Source organism: Coturnix japonica, chromosome 1, assembly GCF_054131305.1.
Source record: "Coturnix japonica strain WE chromosome 1, WE-NBRP24, whole genome shotgun sequence".
NCBI lineage: Eukaryota > Metazoa > Chordata > Aves > Galliformes > Phasianidae > Coturnix > Coturnix japonica.
In genome coordinates, this window is record NC_140663.1 from 83,735,326 (window position 1) to 83,756,864 (window position 21,539).

The window sequence follows — 21,539 nt, forward strand, 5'->3', positions numbered from 1 at the left end:
CTTCAGACCAAATGACTGGTGCTCCTGCTATATGCAATCACTCATCCTGGCGTGCCTGGAAAAGACGTCATATAACTAGTTCTGCCATGCTTAGCAATGCCATATATAATAATTGCTGACCTCTTGCTTTTTGGCAATGAATTATGGAGTAAGGGACATCTCTATGATACTAAATCAGTAGAAAGGACATGTGGGGATGTGGCAATTCTTTCTTCAGAGGCCTCTCAAGAAGGAAAGTTTTGTAGGGTACTGAAATTTTGACTCAGATATTTGTGTCCCCATAGCTGGTTTGTTTGGGTTTGTGAATGTGGGCACTGAATCTAGGAAGGTGTGTTTGTGAGGGTGGTGGATTAGCAGAGGGTGGAGGGAGCTGTGGTTCTCTGCAAGACAGATTGAATCTCTGCGCTTGGTTAAAAGGTTTGTTTAGAGTTTATTAGAACATGCCCGTCGGTACCATTATCTGAGATTGTTCTGTCCATCTCTGTGTCCAAAGTAGGCTGGTGATACCCACATCATTCTTCAGAATTTATATTACTAACCAGCAGCTGTTACCACGTTGAGTTTTTGACTCTCCTGAAATGGAGGTCTCAACCTTCCCTGATTCCACTCAAGCAATTGAATTCTCAACTGAAAAATAAAGAGGATGGGGTGGCCATGGGGAGGAAAAAAAAAAAAAAGAAAAAGAGAAAAGAAAAAAATAACGTGTGTTTCAAAGAGTAATCAACTCAAAAAGCCAGCATCCTGTTTTGGGCTGGGTTCATACATCAACTCCTCTGACAAAGGCAAGCTCACAGGAAGTGAACGTGAACAGCATTTTCTATGGGAAACTTGCTTTTTGAACCCACCATTCTGCTGGCTGCGTTCTGAAATATCTGCTCCTGCTAACCCTGCCCTCGCCCCTCAGCATTAAACTAATGCTGCAAACGCTCAGCCTCACCCTCCTCTTCAGGGAGTTATCGGCAGGAAATGAAGTCAGTTGGAACGCTTTGTACTATCGATATTTTTTTGCTCTCATTCTGCAGCTGCAGTGAGGCACATCTGAGAACACACTCACACGTGCTCACATGTGACCACGCGCTCATACACACAGGCTCACGTGCCACACATTGTACACCCCTGGGAGCTGAGGTGAATGGGCATGTTCCGTTACCAAAGATGCTTGATTAAAATGAAGGGGCACAGATATAAGGGACCCTCACTGAGCTGCATTGCATAGGGAGTGTAAGGTTGTGTGTGCTGCACAGTGGTCACATAAAAAGCAGTTGATAGACACTAACTGAAAAGGTTGAATCATTTCAAATGTTCCTGATTGCCAGGCTGTGCTTGAGTGATTCAATACAAATTAGCCAGGCTCCTTAAGTTCCAGGATCTGGTCAAAAGTTTGTCCCTGAACAGAGCCAACTTTGAAAAACATGGTATTATACAGGGTGAATTTCACCTGCAATGCTTTTCCTCAGTGGTTCTGCTCTTAGGAAGAAGATCACGCTGATCTTCTGAATCACACTGATTCACCACTCCCACCTACACCAGGCAACCTAGGACAGGTGAGTGGTGTACAGGAGGCTTTTGCAGCACTTGAATTTCTTCAGATAGCTCTGCTTCCACTGCTGGTCCACTTGACTACAGAAAACAAACTGAACTGGGGTACTATGTGGCATGGCTGTATCGCATTCTATTAATACAGTGATGGGACAAATATTAGCAGCAGCAGCCATTGCTGGATTGTTTCTAAAGTGAAGGGTTCTAGCTCTAATATGCAACAAGACCTAATCGAAACACAAAGTTACCATCAGAACAGGGTTGCTAACACAGTCTCTGGTATCTGTGCTGAATACAACAATGTTTTTTTACTACATCATTCCCAAGCCAGTCCTACTGCACATCTCAGCGTCACAGAAAGTGTCACAGCTGCCCTCTAACCAGGTTCCTCAGCAGGCAGCCCAAGCTCTCACTCAACAGCAAGATTTTCTGACTGAAAACAGAACATTTCTGCTCCATAGCAGGTTGCACACAAAGAAAGCTTGCATTTCTGTGCTGTTAAAAAGACAGGACTTCTTGCTAAATGCTGGGCCAGTGCTCTGCTCACTTCACCTCTCTTTTGATATACATACAGACAAAAGGGGCAGCAACTAAATATTATTTGAGAACTTTGAGGACAAGAACAAATAAACGCATTAGGCACAAGCACACAACACCTTTTCCTGTTCAGTAAAATTCTGCATGGTTCAAAGTTTCTTAACAGTAGCTGTACTGCACTGCCCAGCAGGGCTGGTGTCTCCTCAGGTTGATAACTAACTAACATTTTTAGAAACAATTTGCATGGGGGGACTCATGTGGCACCCAGTGCTGGCACTTCAAAGCACTGAGTACTTCAGCTTCGCCAGAGCTGACTCAGAGGTCGGTCTCTTCTGTCAAATGCAGCGGCGAGCGACTTTAATCACTCTGGCTGTCATTTGGATGCAGAGAGCTGGCCTGGATCACAAATCAAGCACTATTCAGGACCAGACTGCATGGCCCGCAAGCGTTATCTGCACAAAGAAAGGTTTCTGTTCATGGAGAGACTGCACGATCTAGACAGGAAGCCTGGCCCAGCTCCCAGCTAGGCTTCATCTGAAGAGAAAACTTGCCCGGCCCATCACACAACCATGCTATCTCAGTGGAGCTGGCACAGGGTAAAAGCAGCTATGAAGAGGGCAGCCAGAGAATGATGAAACACTGGGCAGGGTGGAGACCTTGCTGACTTTCTGGCTAAAATATACCTTCCCAAGACACAGCCCCCAAGTATGTCCTCCAATCCACAGTATGTAAACTACACTAAAATTACAGTTTTTCCACTACCTGGCCAACACCCGGAGGGAGTAAACTGGCTCAATTACAGTAAGATTTTACAGTTTATTTGCAGTTTTGCTGATGTAAATAAGAACATAAGTTGAAAAGGGGAACTGGTGGCTAGCAATACTTGTCTGAATTTGTTGTGCAAGAATCCTGGATGCCCCTAGACACACTGCATTACAACAGAGAGAATCCTTCTCCTTTCTGCGATCTAGCTGAGGAAGTGAAAGAGGTCTGGACCTTTACTTCAGATAACATTGCTTCAGAGCAAACAAAAGGAGTTAGGTGCATTCTTCACCCTACAGATTTACCCAACATTCATCCAAGATGAAGGGGGCCAGTACGAGCTCCCTTCATTCAGTGCAGTGTGCAAGGCAGTCTATATGTTGGTGTGCATTGCCCACAGCAGAGAGTACTCAGCCTAATAAATCCTGCTCTCTGCAACACAGAGAAGAGAGCCAACACGTCATGTCAACAAATGCTGTTCAGCGATGAACGCCCACTGGAAGCAGCCCAAATCCCCTAAGAGGGCTGTGAGCAGGTGTGCTTGCTGGCCTCTGAAAGCACTGTGAGCAGGGCTAGGCAGCAGCACCCCATGGTGGCTGCTCACAGGGAGGGCTGCAGAACACTGCGGAGCTGCAGTGAGAGCAAGGAGAGGAAAAACTTGCATGTGCAGTGGTACTGTCTGGGGAACACCTCCGATAATGTACACTCTTCTGCTGAAGGACAGATAGCCACATTTGGCAGATACATTCTGCTACTGAATGTAAACTCTGTAACATATAAGCTTCCACCTTTATGCATGTTCCTCATCCTCAGCTAAACAACAGATTAGGAACTCTAGGTCATTTCTGACTCTCTTTTGCATCCTATTTTCACTTCTGCAGAACAGTTGCAGTCTTTTTCAACATTTCACTCCTGCACCACCTCCAAATGTAGCCCACAATCCTATCTATACAAAAGTATCCTTTCAAGCTGCCTTATCTCTCATACTAGCTGCTTTTCTTGTCGTATTTTCTCTTCAGCACTTTGCACTGAGACAAAACTTGTTCCAAATCAGCCACACGTGTGCTCTTATTGCTGTGCTGCAACAGAGCAGGTTTCTCCTGAGCAATGCCATGAGAGGGCAGCAGCGGAAGGCTCTGTGTTTCAGTGTTTCCCCTTCCCCAGGGGGATCCCACTGCCTGCTCCCTGGAAGTGAGAGGAATACTAAAGGGAAAACAGTTTTATTCTGCTACAGCACAGTGCATAAATGGATCTACGGTTTATTTTTCCTTTGAGATGAGATGGTTTGCCTGAGTCCAGCCCAATGCATGACTCCTGTGGCATACAGTGTCACTCCCACAGGCCTGTCAGTTCATTGGCCTGGCAGCCGGATCCTTCTCACGTGCCCACAGGCTCAGCTGGTGCCTGGATACACACGTGCCATATAAGAGGTACTCGAGGACAGATGTCACATGAGAAGCACTCATGGTGAGAAAGGAGGCTTGCTGCAGTCCTGAAGGGCCTCTTGTAAGAGTCATAGACTCACAAGGTTGGAAAGGACCTACAAGATCATCTAGTACAACCATCCTCCCATTATCGTTGCTATCACAAGCCACTAAACCAGATCACAGAATCACTGAATTGTAGGGGTTGGAAGGGACCTCCAGAGATCATCGAATCCAACCCCCCTGCCAAAGCAGGCTCCCTACACCAGGTCACACAGGTAGGCGTCCAGGTGGGTCTTGAATATCAACAGAGAAGGAGACTCCACCACCTCCCTGGGCAGCCTGTTCCAGTGCTCCATCACCCTCACTGTAAAGAAGTTCTTGTGCACATTCGTGCGGAACTTCCTATGCTGTACTTTCATCCCATTACCCCTAGTCCTGTCGCCATTCGCTACTGAAAAGAGACCAGCCTCACCACTATGGCCCCCACACCCCAGGTATTTATAAACCTGGATCAAGTCCCCTCTCAGCCTTCTTTTCTCAAGGCTTAACAAACCCAGTTCCCTAAGTCTCTCCTCATAGGGGAGATGCTCCAGGCCCTTCACCATCTTAGTGGCCCTCCGCTGGACTCCTTCCAAGAGATCCCCGTCTTTTTTGTACTGGGGAGCCCAGAACTGGACACAATATTCCAGATCTCATAGCCCCTCATCCAGATACCTCTTGAACACTGCCAGGGATGGCGACTCCACCACCTCCCTGGGCAGCCATTGCAGTGCCTGACCACTCTGAGAGAAAAAGCTTTTCCTTACGTCTAATCTAAACCTGTGGTACAACTTGCGGCCATTTCCTTGGGTAAATGTGAGCATGCGACCTGCTCCAGCTTCGATTGGCGGAGAGCGGAGTGACGCGCCCCACCCCGCGCCGGGTCGCAGTGTCTCCCCGCAGCGCTTGCCATAGACAGTGTGGTCGTTGTGGGCTGTGGTGCGCCATGGTGCTGCTGGTGCTCGTGTACGCGGCCGCGCTGGCCGTGATGGCCCACGGGTCCGGGTCTGGGTCCGTGACCATCCCTCGGCCCGAGGAGGCGGCTCGCATGGCTCGCTTCGTGCTGCACAACTGCGATTGGGGCGCGCTGGCCACGCTCTCCACGCAAGAAGGGCTGCGGGGCCGCCCGTTCGCCAACATCTTCTCCATCAGCGACGGAGCCCCGGGGCCTGGAGGCGGCAGCGGCGTCCCGTACCTGTACCTGACCGACATGGAGATCTCCGTGCAGGACCTGGAGGTGAGCGGTGCTGTGAGGCGTTAAAATCGCTTAACTGTGCGTCCTTGTGGCGCAGATAGCCTGATTTCTGATTTACGGGGAAGTTCTTCACTAGGAGGGTGGTTAGGCCCTGGAACAGGCTGCCCAGGGAGGTTGTGGATGCCCCGTCCTTGGAGGTGTTCAAGACCAGGTTGGACGGGGCCCTGGGCAACCTGATCTAGTAAAGGTGTATGTTTGGTGGCCCTGCCAGGCAGGGGGGTTGGAACTACATGATCCTTGAGGTCCCTTCCAACCCGGGTCATGCTGTGATTCTGTGTGATTCTGTGATTTCTGTGGTACATAAGCTCTTAGCCGGCAGTTTCCTTCACCGGGTTCGTAACATAGGTCTATCGGGCTGCTGTGGGGCAGTCACGTGAAGGGAGGCAGCTGATAAGCAGATAGTGCTGACTAACGATGAGTCAGGGCTTTTCGCAGATAAGCAGCTTCCTCAGGAAGCTGAGGACGTGGTGTGAGTTTGTCTCGTGAAGGCCCGCAAACCTCTTATCGCTCCGTCTGCCTTTCAGATCAATTCGAATGCCTCTCTGACCGTGTCTTTGGCACAGACTCCGTACTGCAAGAAGCACAGATATGACCCCCAGAACCCCCTCTGCGCCCACATAATCTTCTGTGGGAGCATCGTAAAGGTAAGAGGTGGGAAGTTTGCACTGCATCAAACTTTATTGAAGGACATATTAATCCAAGCAGTAAAGCTACAAGTGTTAGCCATGATGAAGTTTACAGTCTCACCTGGTGCTGTTGCTGCCATAGAAGCAATTTAGAACTGTGTGTGTTATTCACTGAAGATCTTAATCCCATTATTAAGGATAATTGGTGAGGATGAGGACAAATCATTGCTGTCTTTTATGTGATAGCCTGAATTTATATGTGGTGTTTTCATACCTCAGATTACGTTACATGCCAGCAATCCTTTAATTGCCTTTTTGAGGTATGCCATCAATACTGGAGCTATTTTAACTCCAGTACCATTTATTCTGAATGCTTTTGTACCGTATTCAGGACTCTTGTTGATTCGGCCCTTAAAACATTTGCACATTAAGTAGTCTCATGTTTCAGCTTCCCTTCTCTTGTACAGTTTGTTATTTCAAGGAATATGTGAGTGTGCGTGCTTGAATGCATCTGAGCACTGTCTGTTTGTGGGTGTCCCTGAGTGAGCAGAAGCAGAGGAGGTGAAATTACACCTAAAAAATTGCCCTCTCATAATGCAGAAGGGCTACTTCTCTGTTTTGTGATGTATTGTTATTCCAAATAACGTCCAGGATCACGGCATATGTTGTTGCTGCTCACTGATTGGAAGAATCATTCACTGTCTCTCTAGTAATAGCTTTAAGTATCCATTTAGGATCCTTTAACAAATGTCTTTGGATTTGGGTAGTTTTCATTTCTAAAATAAAGTTCTTTGTCCTCAGTGTAGGGTGTTGTTTTATCCAGTTGTCTTTAGAAAGATCAGTGTCAGGCTGGTTGTAGTCTTTATATCAGAGCAGAATCAATATGTTTTTCGAAGCTGTCAGCCTGCATCTTTCCCTAGAGAACAGAAGAAAGACTTAATCTCATGTCAATGAAATACTTTCATGCTCTTGCTTACTTTAAAGCACCCTTTTGATTTAGTATTGAAAGCAACTCCCCTTGAGCGTTTGCCTGTCTCATGTACAGTTGTACACCATCCTGAAGATAAGTTGACTCTGTCACAGTAATGAGCTCTTTGGGGCAAAATATGGCTAAATGAAGAAGAGCACTCTGTAGTCAGAATTGTGTTTTAGATAATATTTGTCTTCCTTGTGACTCTGTCTTACTATTTTGCTGGCTGTTGTTCAGGTGAATGATTCAGAAGCAGCCTTGGCGAAAAAGGCATTATTCACTCGGCACCCTGAGATGGAAGATTGGCCTAAGGATCACAACTGGTTCTTTGCCAAATTCAACATCACCAATATTTGGGTTCTAGACTACTTCGGTGGGCTGAAAATTGTGACACCGGAAGAATATTACCGTGTCAAGCCGTAGTAAGTACTTAAGTTTGCATACTTAATTCACTATATCTGGAAGCTGTAATGCTTCTTATTAACAGTGTGTGTTCCTCATCTCTGCTTTTTTAATATACGTTTGTCTTGTTTCCTTAAGTAGTCTACTGGATGCAGCACCTCAGATCATAAGATATGTCTGAATAGGGGACCTACCTACTTAAAGGTAGCAAGCATAGTATCTATAATTAACTCTATGGATAACTGCACTTCAGTTTAAGAGAGGCTTCTCGGGAGAAGGACTCCTGCAGAGTAAGCACAGTCACTACCCTTTATTTGGATTAATTGCAGGGCAGGTTAGCTTTTGGTCTAATAGTTAAACATAGACTATTATGCATGTATGAAGCTCTATAGATGGGTTTGTAGCAATAATACATTGCTTTTGAATCTTCTGTCACGATAGTGAAGTATAATATATAAGTAATAAATAGATAGAAAATATATGTACTGTATATGTTGTCAGATGCATTTTAGCACAGTCAACAAACACACATACGATTTCTCTTTTATTCCTTGTAGGCAGAGGAAGATCCTTGGTGATGCTGATGTTAGGAATGGATTACTTCAGATGATTGCTCTGTGAAAGGTTTTCTGTGTGTAATAGAGCCGAGTTGATAATGCAAAAAATTCTTACACATTGCATTGCTAATAAGCTCATGTAATCCTTCTGAAGTACATGCAAATTCACACTAACATAGATTGAATCATGCCATACACAAAACCCTTTGTGTGTAAACCATAACTAAATCTTGTTCAGTAGACAGAAATCTGGAGTGTTTTATTCTCTTAATAGTCCACGTTTGGAAATGCTGTGTTTACTAGAAAGTGAAGGATTAGTCTGGTTCTAAACTTTCGGTGCCTTAGTTAAATCATTTCTGTCTGTAGGCACTCTCCAATTCTTTTTAATACAACTTCATTTGTCAGTGGTATTAAAAATACCTCTTTATCTGGCACAGCACTACAGGATGGCTCAGCTGACTGTAGGCTGGAAAGCCTTGCTTATGTTGCAATGACAGATGATATATTGAGTTCTAAATGTTTTTTTCAATGCCTGTACACTCACAGTTTGAGCTGTTTTTCTTTTCTGCTACCATGATTGGGTTTATGGAAATTATATGTGTTCTCCAGGCTCATGATGAGTTCTTGGTAAGTCTTTGTCTAGTAGTGATTATATGCCCTGGTTCTTTTAAAGAAGTAATAGTAGTAATGAAAGCACCTGAGTGGTATATGAAGAATAGTGGCTTGTAAATCCAATGAGACTGATACAAAAAGAAGTTGTTTACTGACTTGAATTTTGAAATCTTTGGCTTTGCATTCTGATTAAATGACAATGTAGAAGCCTTTACTACTATCAGTAGTAGAATTTTGTAGATTTCTTTGTTTCAGAAGCCTAACACAGCAATTTTAGGGCTGTAATCTGAGAGTGAGAAAGAAACCAATACAGTCTGCATCGACAAAGTGTGATTCATCCACGGTAGAAAACAAAGTGTTGAAAGTTAATTCTGTTTCATAAAATAAGCCCTACATAACCATGGAAAAGAACTGAGCGTCTTTTTATGTCCTGTCACATCTCCTAAGTGCAAAGTTCAAAAATATTAAAAAGTGATTACGAACAATCAATTGGATTTTCCCCCAGACAAATATTACCTGCTCAGCATAGTGAAAATGTGAAAACTTAGAATCCTTAGAGGCAGGTCCATATATTAGAATAGTGAAATTGATCACTACCAATTATCTCTACGTAGTTATTGCATTATTATACTACTGCTCATCTTGTATGGGAAAGATTTATGAAAGCACTTTTGAAGTAAGTTATTAAGTTTTCCTCCTATGTGAAGGGAAAAAAGTGTGCAATTTACTGTACTGAACACCTTGTGTGCTGTAAAAAATACTTGAGATATGGAAACAATTTATGACAAGTAGTTAACATTAAAATTAAATGGGATGATGGAATTATTTTTATATAAGGCATAACAAATTGTGAAAATTCAAATGATTTTATGGTATGGACTGATCTTGTTACCTATCACTCCATAACTTCTGTTTTGTAAGACTGACGATGCTGGGCTTTTGATAAAATAAAATTATTTTTGTGAAACATGTTGTTGGTTTTATTTATTGCACATTTGAAAGTATTTATCTCCCTCCCACTTTCACGTAAGCACACTTGCTTCAGGGTTCTTGTTTTGTTGTCACTCAGGAGTCATTTATGGTTGCTAAAGTATACGTGGTGGAACCATTCTATTTCCTTTTTTGGTTGAAATAAGCATCTTTGTGTTTCACTTTCTTTCTTACAACTGCTACTATGAAATTAATCATAAAACAATAACACCGGAGCTGTCTTTGGCTGAGGCTTCTACTTTTATAAATGACTGCATCAGTTACCTTTTGTATCAATGCTTTCTTACTCTCAAATGTTCTGTCTTGTGCAAATATTAATAGATCTCCTTTGTATACATGCAAATGTATCATACGTACTTATTTAGCATAGTTCTAAACCCAAGGTAGTGTTTTCAAATGAGGCTTTCACTTTTATTTTAATTGTTAATAAAAAGTGAATGTCTAATATAAAACTCCAGCCACACTATTAAAAGAATCATTTCTTTTAATCACCCTTGATTAAATGGATTTAAACCATTCCCTCCCTCCCCCCATCGCTCACAGTCACAAACTGGTGAGCAACCTGCATAATGCATGGCCTCAAAAATGAGTTTGGTGTGCAAGAGAGTAGGTTACAGTGGGGAAGAAAGTCTCACATTAAATCTCATTTTCAGACATTACAAAGCCAGCCACAATTCAAACTCATATTTCATAGAATTACAGAATGGCCTGGGTTGAAAAGGACAACAATGATCATCCAGTTTCAACCCCCTGCTGTGTGCAGGGTCACCAACCACCAGACCAGGCTGCCCAGAGCCACATCCAGCCTGGCCTTGAATGCCTGCAGGGATGGGGCACCCACAGCCTCCTTGGGCGTCACTTAGTAAGTAATAGGCAGGTAGGTGTTAATGTAACACAAGATTTTTACCTTAAAGTCATCGACTTCTTGCCCTATTTTTCATCTCCTCTGTGTGCTAATGTTTGTATCAGATTCATTAAGGAATTTACTTTTGAGCATATTTCCTTTTTTTCTTCCTATCTGGAAATAACACTGTGGCCTAGAATAGATGATACTGAGTATAAGAAATTAATATAGCTGTAAATAAATTGACTTTTGATTGTATGTCTCTACCATGATATGCTTGAACTTTCTGAGCATATTCTAAATAGTAATGACTTCATTCTGAATATTCAGGAAGTAGCTCTATTCCTTGATAATCAATGGCATAGGATAGCCTTGGGCAACTCACTTAGTCATGGGATGTTTGTTAGCCAAAAACCTAATTAGGATAATCTCAGCATGCACTTTAATGACGTAGTAATGTGTTTCTTTTGTCTACTGATCTTGCGTATTGATGTGATTGTTTTGAGGTTCTATATCATTATAGAGCAGGTTAATCCCTTATTTAGTTCCATCTGGAATTAATTTTTAACTATCTAACATTATATCTCTGCTCATCACAGTAAAATAAGATTAATAAGGGTATTAGATTAATAAAAAAAAGTATTAATTATAACTTAATATTATGATATTGTTGTGTGTTTTTGTTTCAATTTAGGAAGATTTAAAATTTAGTCAACTGTTATACTATTGCTGAACACAAGAGGGTGCCATAGGCCTACAATCTTATTGACTGCTAAATGTTTAACGCTTGGAATTAGTAAATTCTTCATTGCTCAGAAATCCTGGAAAAGGGTATGACTGGGTCAGAATACTTACAAACTCACTTTCTACACTGCTTTACATAATGAATGCAACGGACTACTAGCTGCTAAAAACCAGAACCTTTCATCCTATTGTTTTGTGACCATTTTGTGCTATGGAGTGTTCAAAAGCAAAATCCATGGAAATAATTTAAAGGTTTTTGAACTTAAATGCTCTAGCAATGAAAATTGAGGCGAGTGTAGAACACCTTGGAACAGGTGGATCTGGACTTGAAGCCAGAAGACCAAGAGCTCAATAGAATCATAGAACGTCCCCAAGATGGAAGGGACTCACAAGGGCCCATTTGGTACCTATCTGTGTGATAGGCTTAAACACAGGGTAACTTGACAAAGCTGAGTAGAGGCTTAGTGTATGCATGTGTGACAATGGAAGATACAGACTTTCAAGAGATACTAGGTAGTATTTAATTGCATGTGTAATTGTGTGTATTTATGTTGGGAGGGGGGGAGGGAAGGAAGATCCTTTGCATTTCTAGAATGTCTTACGTCATTTCAACCTATTAAAATTACCCAGTGTTAACAAATTACTGTTTCTAGACTGAAATCAAGCAATTGTTTAGGGATAAGAAATAGAGAAATAGTTGCAGTATGATAATGACAGTAAGAACCTTGCATAGCTCTTTCAAAGTGGCACTTAGGAAAAAGAAAAGGTTGCCTAATGAGCGTGAATTGGGCTTTTGATTTCTTTTAAATGCTTAAATGATTTTCAGTTCATTTAAATAAGTTTTCCCCCAGATGAGCCTTTGAATAAAACGCAGCAAATAAAGATACTTATCTCTGAGCCCAATATCTAGCTTCATAGTACCTTTACATTCATGAAGACATTATCTAAGTGATCAATTACAGTCTTCACAGGCATGCAAGAAAATACTTTATAATTTATTTATTTACAATATTTACTGTACTGTCATTAGGGAAATTAACCTGAAGTTTACAGATGAGAGCGTTAGTGATGTGAGACAGTAGCTTGACTAGCTCAAAGGAGAAGGGGCACTGGGCTTCCTTTTGAAGATAAGACATAAGCAGTGGTTGCTCGTGTGTATGAAAAAAAATAGAAATCCCGAGCAGATCATAAGCACTTCACCAAGTATGAGAGAATTGGGATTAGTATATTCAGTAGTCTCAGTGAGTGTACAGAGAGGGTGCACTTCAACATTTTACTAACAACCCCTGTATAGGTTTCCAAAACCGATGTGGCACTGAACATTCTTAAACCATAGCAGGAACAGGGCTCTTCTAGATACAGGAAACAAAATAATGAATAGGAATTCATTCCTACACTGTATCAGGGCCTCTTTATCGTCTCCCATAGGAAACATACACTCATGTCTGTGTTTGTCTTTATGATGCTGCGCAGGTGCCTGTTTCCTTTTTATTTTTTCTCTTTAGATGTGGCAGGGTTTCTATTTGCACTATGCAGCTGCAAGGAGCAGTGACAGTCAAGCTTTTTTTTTTTTCTCCTTGCAACAGCAGTATTTTCACACGCAGAGGGGAACAGATGTAGTGAGCCCAACTTCTGTTGTCTCCCTGCTGGGAGCTGCAAAGCAAGTAGCCAGGCACTATCTTCTTTCCAGCTCTCTGTGTGCAATGCTGGCAAAAGTGCAGGGCAGGGACTAATCCCCTCGGAATGCAGCAATTATCACTAAATAAGTATTAATTGCTGCATGCCAAGGGGATTAGCACAGTTGAGCCCAATTATAGCAAAGCAAAGCTTCACTGTAAGGCTCTATGGTGCATTGAAACGCGGTGAGGCAATATAAGACTGTCACTCCTTGACAATTTGTCAATAGAAATTGTGGGCTTACATACAGTAAACAGCAATTTCATTTTCTTTTCAGTGTATTGGTCTAGTGCATGAATGGTGTGCCTCGCTGGGGGCTACAGCGTTCTCATCAGAGAAAATTGTTGTTTATTTAACATCCATTATCTTTGTGTGAACATCTCCAAAACCGATTTTGATACTTGTAGTGTTAGTTCTGGCACTATAACTGATTCCCTGCTGAATCAGGGGCAAGACTCTGCTATCTGGATTCTCCCGTCTCCTCCATCAGGTCGGCGAGCTCTGCCATCAGGTGATGTAGGTATTAATTTTGCCTGCAAGTACTAACTGTATCAAATTGGCTTAGGAGAACTTTTGATAACTGACCTGTTCTCAGTCCCAGCAGTGTGCGGTGATGATTACAGGCAAGCTCTCTGTGGTAGCAATACATGAGCCAGAGGGCAGTGTGTAGTTATTTTTTTAATCCTCAGCTTGACTGCGGTGTGTTTGTTTTCTAGTTTTCATTTATTTCCTGTTAAAACTGCAAACCCTGCTGCTTCTTTTTTTTTTTTTTCCAGTCAAAACATAACCAGTAAGTATGAAAAAGGAATGTTTCTGGGATGAATCAGCCCCTTGCATTCAAGCCATTCCGGGATTTCTTGTGTCCAGAGAAAGAAGGGCAATACTGATGCACAGAACCAGCTGAATGCATGCCTTATCTATTTTATGAAAGATGTTACACTTTATAGATAACAAGCTGCGCCTTAACCTGTATTAAACACAATGAAGCTGTGTTTGGGGATCACCTCAATTCCCTGCTGTATCCTGTTTCAGGAACTACAGATAAAATCTTGTGGTCTTCCCAGCACAGGAGAGTAACTCTTGAAATGCATTTTCCTCCACCCATACGTTTAGGTAAAGAATCAAGTTAGCTGAGAGCTAGCTCGAGACTTAGGAAGTGTTTCATAACACATCAGGGACCTAACACATCAGGGAAGTTTTCACGTCTCTCACTTGGCTTTGTCTGATCTGAGAATAACTGCTGGTTCAGCTGAACTAGTGTTGGCTTTAGTCTCTAGTCCAGGGTCATCAAGGTTATTAGGAACTGGCTGAAACCAGTAAACTGAAACACTGTGTCATTGAGACTTGGTTAAAAAGGCATGTATGAGTTTGTCTAACACACAGCATCGGTAGGAGCTGCCGAAATCTTAACTGTGCTGCATAGTTCCTAGATATTCAAATCTAAATAAGCTGAAAATATGGTGGCAGAATAAGAAAATTGTTTCTCATAGCGCAGTCACGAAACACGTGAAGACAGGGTTGATTTTTCCTAGAGAACAGACCACTTCCCCTTTTTCTGCCCTCCTCAACTGCATGTGATTTGCATCTCCAAGGTTATATTCATTTTGAGAATAACTCATAATGCAAGCGTGATCGCTCTTTTGTATACTTCAACTGTATTTCGATTATTGTATCTAAATTATTGTATTTTGATTAGGATGATATGCTTGCCTCCCTGTAGAAGATGAGGGATTGGAGGAGAGAATTTCTAGGAGCACTATCATGTAAAGCCTTTTTTTTTTCTTCTCCTCTACCCACAGTTCTAAATGAAGTCCATTTCTCTGACCTTTCCCTAACTAGACATCAAAACACACTGACCCAACTGCTGTTCTCCCAGTGTGCCTACTGTTGCCATTAATCTCCCTTTCTTATACAGCTCTTCATTCCTTTTCCTTACCTTTGGCCTCAACTCTTTATTCAAAGTGATAATTTGCTGGCTCTCTGCCTGAGGGAGAAGCTGTGATCAATAACAGGAGGAGACAGGGGTCAGCAGAATAGTGATGAGCAGTGCCATTTGCTCCTCTGAAGGTGCTGGTACCCAAAAATATCAATAACAGGTATGATATTATTTTTGCTTTTAGATAAGATGCCAGCGAGATTTAGGTAGCCTGCAGTGGAAGCAGGGCTGTTATTCTTCTCACTAACTCTTTATTTCAGTCTTCCTTTATATAGTAAATTGGACAGAGAATGCTTTATTCAGCTTGCACTGGAATACAGACCATGTACCCCATGTACCTGAGTGCAGCCAGTTCTGGATCTGACACACCTCTTCCAGCTCGAACATGTGAAGTGGCTCTCATGATCTGTGCTTTACCCACTGCCTCACAATGAGCGATTGCACCTCCAGCTTCCTCTTTTAGCTTCTGGGGTTGAAAAGCTACACAGGAAACCCCTGCTGATGCGAAGAGGGGGCAGACACTCAGAAGTACTGTCCACATACTACAGAATGGCACGCAGCACTAGTAATATTAGCATCTAATTATTTTGGTAGTGAATGGTACTGTATATATATTAGTTATTACATTTAAAAAAATATGCTGTGTTATCAATATATTAGCCTTCATTATTCCAGACTGTAAGGTGATGTGTATCTTAGTCTCCATCTTCCAAGAATTTCAATTTACTTTGCTTTTGAAAGACTACAAATCCTTACTTCTTACATGCACAATAATTCTCGCCTTGCCAGTCATCTTCAGAATACTGGGAAACAGAGATCACCAGTCCCGTTCCCGTATCTGCTGGGGATGCACATTTCTTTTTCTCATTCCTAAGAATCAGAAATGAAAAAAACCCATCTCTATTCTTTAAGATACCTGTGCTCCTTCCCACCCTAAGCTCTTACCTGAAATATATTAATAGCATTCCACAATCTTCTTGTGACTTGTCAGCTCGTAGCACAATGCATTATCTGGAGTGACATTTGCCAGGTTAATGTCTAAGTGTGCTTTCTCTGTTACCTGTGTATCTTCCACCCCTGCCTATGGAGTGATGCTTTAATACTGTTAGATGTGATCACAAGCTTGGTTCTGTAAAGAAACAAGCGTTGTGATTCTCCCAACTCAGTCTGCCTACCACCCCCAACAACTTCTGACCTGGGGGGTCAACATCGATCCAATAAAACAAAGAAGGCTCAGACATAACCTGCTCCTACCTGTACTTTTGTGTAGGAGCTCACAGAGATCTTATTAGTACCCTCAGAGCAGCACTAAGAAACGAGGGCATTTTCACTTTCACATGGGGCTGCTGGATAAGTCAGTCAGCACATGCACATGTGCTTCAAATCAGCCACATAACCCACAGCTGTGTGCTTGGCCACCTGGCCCCACAGAAGGAGGGCTAAGGGTGTGAAATGGCCAAGAGAGCAGAAGAGGTTTTAGAGAACGTGATGGGTGACACAGCAATTGTGGTGGATGCAGAATGTGGACTTGCAGGAAGTGAAGGTTCACAAGCACTGCAGCTGTGCAGAGCTGCTCTGTTTTGTGTTGCTCTGAGTGCTGTATCAATGCCTACAGCATGGTGCTCTTCCATGGTGCTATTCCTGTCAATTCCCAGGATGCATCCAGGTTGTTTCTAACTGTGCATGATCAAAGTTCTTTTCTGTGAGAGAGGTGAGGTGCTGGCACAGGCTGCCCAGAGGCGTTGTGGATGCCCTGTCCCTGGTTCAGAGCCAGGCTGGATGAGACCCTGGGCAGCCTGGTCTAGTATTAAAATGGGAAGGTTGGTGGCCCTGCCTGTGGTGGGGGGAAAGGGGACTGGAAATTCATCATCCCTGAGGTCCCTTCCAACCTGGGCTGTTCTGTGTGATTCTGTGATCTGTGTTGATCTGTTGCAGTATCTCACTAGAGAACAGCTTTGAGCAGCAGAAAGCTCAATCCTGTGCCCTGCTTAGTTGTAGGTGTGGTGCCCAGCTTCCTGTGTCAGACCTTGCAGGGAGGAGATGCATGCTGTGCTCTCCCACAGAGATAGCCCGGTGGTGCTCCGCTCTGCAGGCTGCTCTGCCTCTGAGGAACAAAATGGCTCTGGAGGGCTGCACACACAGCGTTTCTCACAATACAAAGATATGGTATATTCACATCAAAAGGTTCCTCTGGTTCAGTTACATACAGCTGAATGAGGCGGGCAGTGCCAGCTGTGCTTTATGTCTTGTGGACACTGCAAAGGCCTATGGAGTCCTGCTCACTGCGATGCAGGCTGTTGTCTAGCCCTGTGAGCACAACAATTTTCAGCTGCTAAAGCGAAGTCCATATTTTAATCAGAGCTTCAAAATGAGCGTGGTGCCTTTACAAGTGTAGTTAAGCTACATCATTGGCATTGGTTGCTGCTTACAACCTTAGATTTCTGTTTACGATGTAATACACGCTGGATATAGTTGTGTCTCTTTTGAAGCTGGACTGAATTTGATACTACGTACATTTTCTAGGCCCCTCTGAGAGCTGCTGAATTGCGGAATGGTCCGAGCAACCATCAAAAGTTTTTAAAAAGTCTTGTGAAAAGAATACAAAAGGAAACCCCAACCTCAAGCACCAATACCAAGAATGCTAAACCCAGACCTCAGAAGCTGTGAAGGAGAGGGAGATGCATGCGTTTTGGGGCAGCTGCCAGCAGGTGGACTCTGAAAGCCCTTATAGAAGCAGTGCTTCCTGCAGAGGCAACCAGAAGGTACCAGCCCATTGGAGGTGCTTTCCTCCCCACCATCCTGTACTACACAACCCAGCGTGGCCTGCTGGAGCAAGATGAAGTGGAAGAGGATCACTGTCTTTGTTACCTTACAGGCTCAGCTCCCGCTTACAGGTAAGGCAGGCTTTTATTTGATGAGGCACTCTTTTAAAACTTCCTTGAGGATAGGGAAGAGCACAGTGCTGGTGGGGTAAATTCTCCAGCCCTCTGGTTGCAGGGGGGTATGCTGAGCCTCACCCATGTCCATTCCTCTAGTTGCAGTTAGCAATGGGCTGGGGCTGCAGGACTGGCCCAGTCTGATGCCCCTTGCTGTAGATATGGCCTCTGGTGGGTGGGGAGGAAGGCCGCTGCTGGTGGTGAGGCCAGTGCTTTGTGTCATAAACAAAATCTTAGCCCTCACCTGGTCAGCATTCCTGGGATTTAAAGGAGATATTTGATACTAAAATGAAAATGTAGTTACTTTCAGTAATGAGCACAAAAGAGTTATCTCAGTGCATTCAGATTAAGTTTAGAGCCACGTTACTTGCAACAGGATATTAATGGTTGGAGACACTGTGTGGCAGAGCCAGTGGGCTGAATGTACAGGAACATACATCACAATAAAAGGGATAGGATCCTTCCTTTTGTGTCTTTACCCCCATTATTTTCTCTTCTGGACATGGAGTAAAATGCAAATGCTTTTACATATTGATTTGTGATGATGTAAGGGTTGGCCCTGCTTGGACAGAAAGTGAGGCTGTTTTGGCATGCCCGAATCTCCAGAAGTCCCACTGATTTTAGGAGAGAGGAACATATATCTTTGTAGCTTAGGATTTCAAAAGAACCAGAAAACTGAATGTAGATCCAGGGTAGGACAGGACATGGGCCTGTGTCTGGGGAAATAAGCAACAGCGAGATAAAGGTAGGTCACATTTGTGCTTGTATTAAAATCCCCTGGAAGAACATGCTCTAAGTGTGCTTAACCAACACACATTCCCTGCTCTAAAGGGCTTTGGACTGCAGTAGAATTTTAAGTAAAAAGTTTTCTGGAGATCAGAGAAGCATCTCACAGCCATATGTGGCACCAGTTCTAGCGGTTCATGGAGATTGTTTCAGGAGGATTTTAAGTAGAATGTCATTCTCTGTGGTGAGTATGCCTTCTGTTTGTCTACATTTAACAAGCTACATCCCTTTCTGATACCTAAGTGCTTTTTAAATATTGTTTTGTATGCATGGATGTGGGTGTGAGAAACAAACAATAGAAACTCCTTTTCCTTCATCTTTGAGAAGCACTTTTGAAATGTATGCAACTTTAAGAATTCTCAAGAAAAGATTATGTTATAGGACTGTAGAGTTATGGGGATTACTTCAGACACATTTTAATCTGAAAATACCATTTTTTTTTTATTTATTTATTTATTTTCCCCTTCTACTCTGTCAAATATATCAGAGCTCCTGGTTCCTATCTGTAATTTTTTTTGTTGAGAAAACTTACTGAGAAAATATGTAATACTTTGCAGATGGCTGAAGCCAGCCCTATAAGTGTGTATTGTGAAAAGCTTTTGGAGTATTCACACTTACAAAGAATATGTGAGATTGGATTTTGAACAAGCTACAGCTGCCATTGTTTTGAGGCAGTTGCCTATGAATTTGAGGGGAAGTGTTTTTTTTTCACTGGGTAACCACAGTAGTTTGAAGAGTTGTAGCATTTAAAAGAAAGGTAACACAAAATTGGAGTTGTTGCTGTGTTATTGATGCAAAATACACAGTAACAAGCATGTAAGATCATCATGAACTTAGCTCAAAGATGAGACTGAACAGATGAGGTTTTTCAGCTCAAATACAACAAATGCAGGTATCTGCTGCTGCCTGGAGTGTTTTTCGAGTCTTTTTACCATGAAGTAAAATTCCAGAAAGTTTTCATGAACAAGCTGAGAGTGGACAGAGGTTTGGTAAGCTGTATAATGCCTTACAGTGAATTCCTTTCCACTTCACCATAATGCACTTTGTTCTTACTCTCCAAATGATCAAACTAAAGGCACTATCAAGACTGGGACTGATAGACTTGTGATGACTTTGCTTTGATCTTTCGAATACTGAAGTATGTATGTCAGGCACAAGAAACATTTTGTTTTCAAATATATAACTCTAGACATGGAACACAAATTCTAAATCTGATTAGTTGAGTTACTAATGTTACACCACACATTTCAGAATCCTTTACCTTTGAGCAAGTGCAGACAAGTTTCATTATGTACATATTTATTTTTCTTTGTGGTCCCCATCGAGGGTACAAAAATGTAGCTCTGGATGTCTAGCTGAGATCTTCCTACAACCTCTCTATTAGAAAGTATCTGGATATGAATCATAGCAGATAGTTTTATTAATCATCTTGCAATGTGATATGTAAGAAGAATTTTAAAAGACTACACAAATAGCACAATCAGAATGGTGAAAATCTTTGTGTGGTTTACTGAGCTCTTAGCTGGATGTATGGCATGCTCTAATGGCAGTAGGTCAGTGCTGTGGGTAACGTTGTGGAAATGCTCATTTTAAAAATGGCTGGTAAGATGGCGCTTTGATATTTATAAATACACAGCACCCCATATGAATACAAATATGTATATATGTATACAAATATTCTGCAAGAATTCTGCAAGTTCAGCCTTTCCCTGTTTTTCACAAAATCTCTGCTTTGAGAATTATGTGTTAAACAGAATTGGACAGCGCATGTTTTTCGCTTGCTCTGCGGAAACTAAAACATGTCAGCCATTGACAGAGTCCTTGCACAGCTTATTTTCACAATGTTTTTCTGCTCTGCATAACTGTGGCCTCTGCCCAATGGGCGCAATGCTGTTGTGAGCTTTTTCTAATCAGTTAGTGGGCAGGATGATTAAACAGACAGATTGTGGGTCTTAGGTTCCTTTTTGTAAGATGACTTAGCAGGTCTGCAGACTACAAGACTTGTAAACCTGAAGTTGTTTACAAGACCCTCAGAAAACCCAAGCAAATAAAACCAAAAAATTTTGGCTGCTACCCACGTGTTCTTATGCCTGGTTTGTTAAGGTCTCCTAGCTGCATTTTTGTTAGACCTCAAGGGGGGTGGGAAAAAAAATTGAAAGGCTTAATTTAACTTGTTTTATTTCCCATTTCTCTTTTCTGTTCACAGTGACTCATTAATAATTCATGTTTAAAAAAAAAAAAACAAAAAAAAAAACAACAAAAACACGTATGAACTGGCACATTAGCAAACGGAACAAAATGTAGTCAAATGTCGCTTTTCTTTCTAAAAGGCCATTTGTTGAGCTCTTATAGTGCTATAGTCAGTTCTCCAGTGCTCATTAGAGAATAAGTGATTTCCATCGGAACTTTTCCAAGCAAAATTCCTAATGAGTGAAGTAGCAAGTTAATGATCGTGTTCCCTTTTGTTGTTTTTCATGTACACTGTAGAAAACGTTCTGAAATTATATTCCGTGTATTTGTCTTGTCTGAGAATGAATATGTGGATATAAGACAGTGTGGATTATAAGCTAAAGTTGGGGGAAACACAGGAGGTTTGCTGGCAGTTTACAGGGGACGGTAACTTGATTTATGAAGGGGAATGTCCACGTGAGGGACAGTTTTGACCGTAATTTTCTGTTACTCATGCAAACCTGGATTGTGACTAGCGCCACGCTTAAACTCATAAATGGTTTTCCCATCTCCAAGCTGTAACCAAACTCTCTTTACAAAAGAAAGAAAAAACAATGGATGCCAAATCCTTCACTGTGCCCCCACACCCTGCAATTTAGTGTATATTTGAACGACTGTATGTAGGATTATACAGTGCGCTAGCTGTTCAGTCTATAAAACAGAGCATCTTT

General features: G+C 42.3%; 2 protein-coding genes across 6 annotated transcripts in view; both read left to right on the forward strand.

Annotated features, from left to right (window-relative positions):
• The first annotated feature begins 5,215 nt into the window (after positions 1-5,215).
• CREG1 (cellular repressor of E1A stimulated genes 1) lies at positions 5,216-9,693 on the forward strand. Of its 2 annotated transcripts, XM_015879175.3 has the most exons (4): positions 5,216-5,541; positions 6,084-6,203; positions 7,393-7,577; positions 8,115-9,693. In XM_015879175.3, coding segments are annotated over exons 1-4 (597 nt in total). In that variant the 5' UTR covers positions 5,216-5,250; the 3' UTR covers positions 8,116-9,693. The 2 variants fall into 2 exon arrangements, with proteins under 2 accessions (XP_015734661.2, XP_015734671.2); XM_015879185.3 differs by lacking the exon at positions 8,115-9,693 and having other exon boundaries at positions 7,393-7,578.
• CD247 (CD247 molecule) overlaps positions 9,252-21,539 on the forward strand; it is a 54,384-nt gene continuing 42,096 nt past the window's right edge. For all 4 annotated transcript variants that reach the window (XM_015879267.3, XM_085526910.1, XM_085526916.1 and 1 more), the window contains exon 1: positions 9,252-17,811. In XM_015879267.3, coding sequence (XP_015734753.3) covers positions 17,754-17,811 — 58 coding nt within the window. In that variant the 5' untranslated portion in view covers positions 9,252-17,753. The remainder of the gene's footprint in view (positions 17,812-21,539) is intronic.

What these genes read in the sequence shown, in the direction of transcription:
- CREG1 (XM_015879175.3), top strand. Translation starts at nt 5,251, where the DNA reads ATGGTGCTGCTGGTGCTCGTGTACGCGGCCGCGCTGGCCGTGATGGCC. An exon ending in TCTCCGTGCAGGACCTGGAG is followed by an intron (nt 5,542 to 6,083) that starts GTGAGCGGTGCT and finishes TCTGCCTTTCAG; the next exon opens with ATCAATTCGAATGCCTCTCT. An exon ending in TCTGTGGGAGCATCGTAAAG is followed by an intron (nt 6,204 to 7,392) that starts GTAAGAGGTGGG and finishes GCTGTTGTTCAG; the next exon opens with GTGAATGATTCAGAAGCAGC.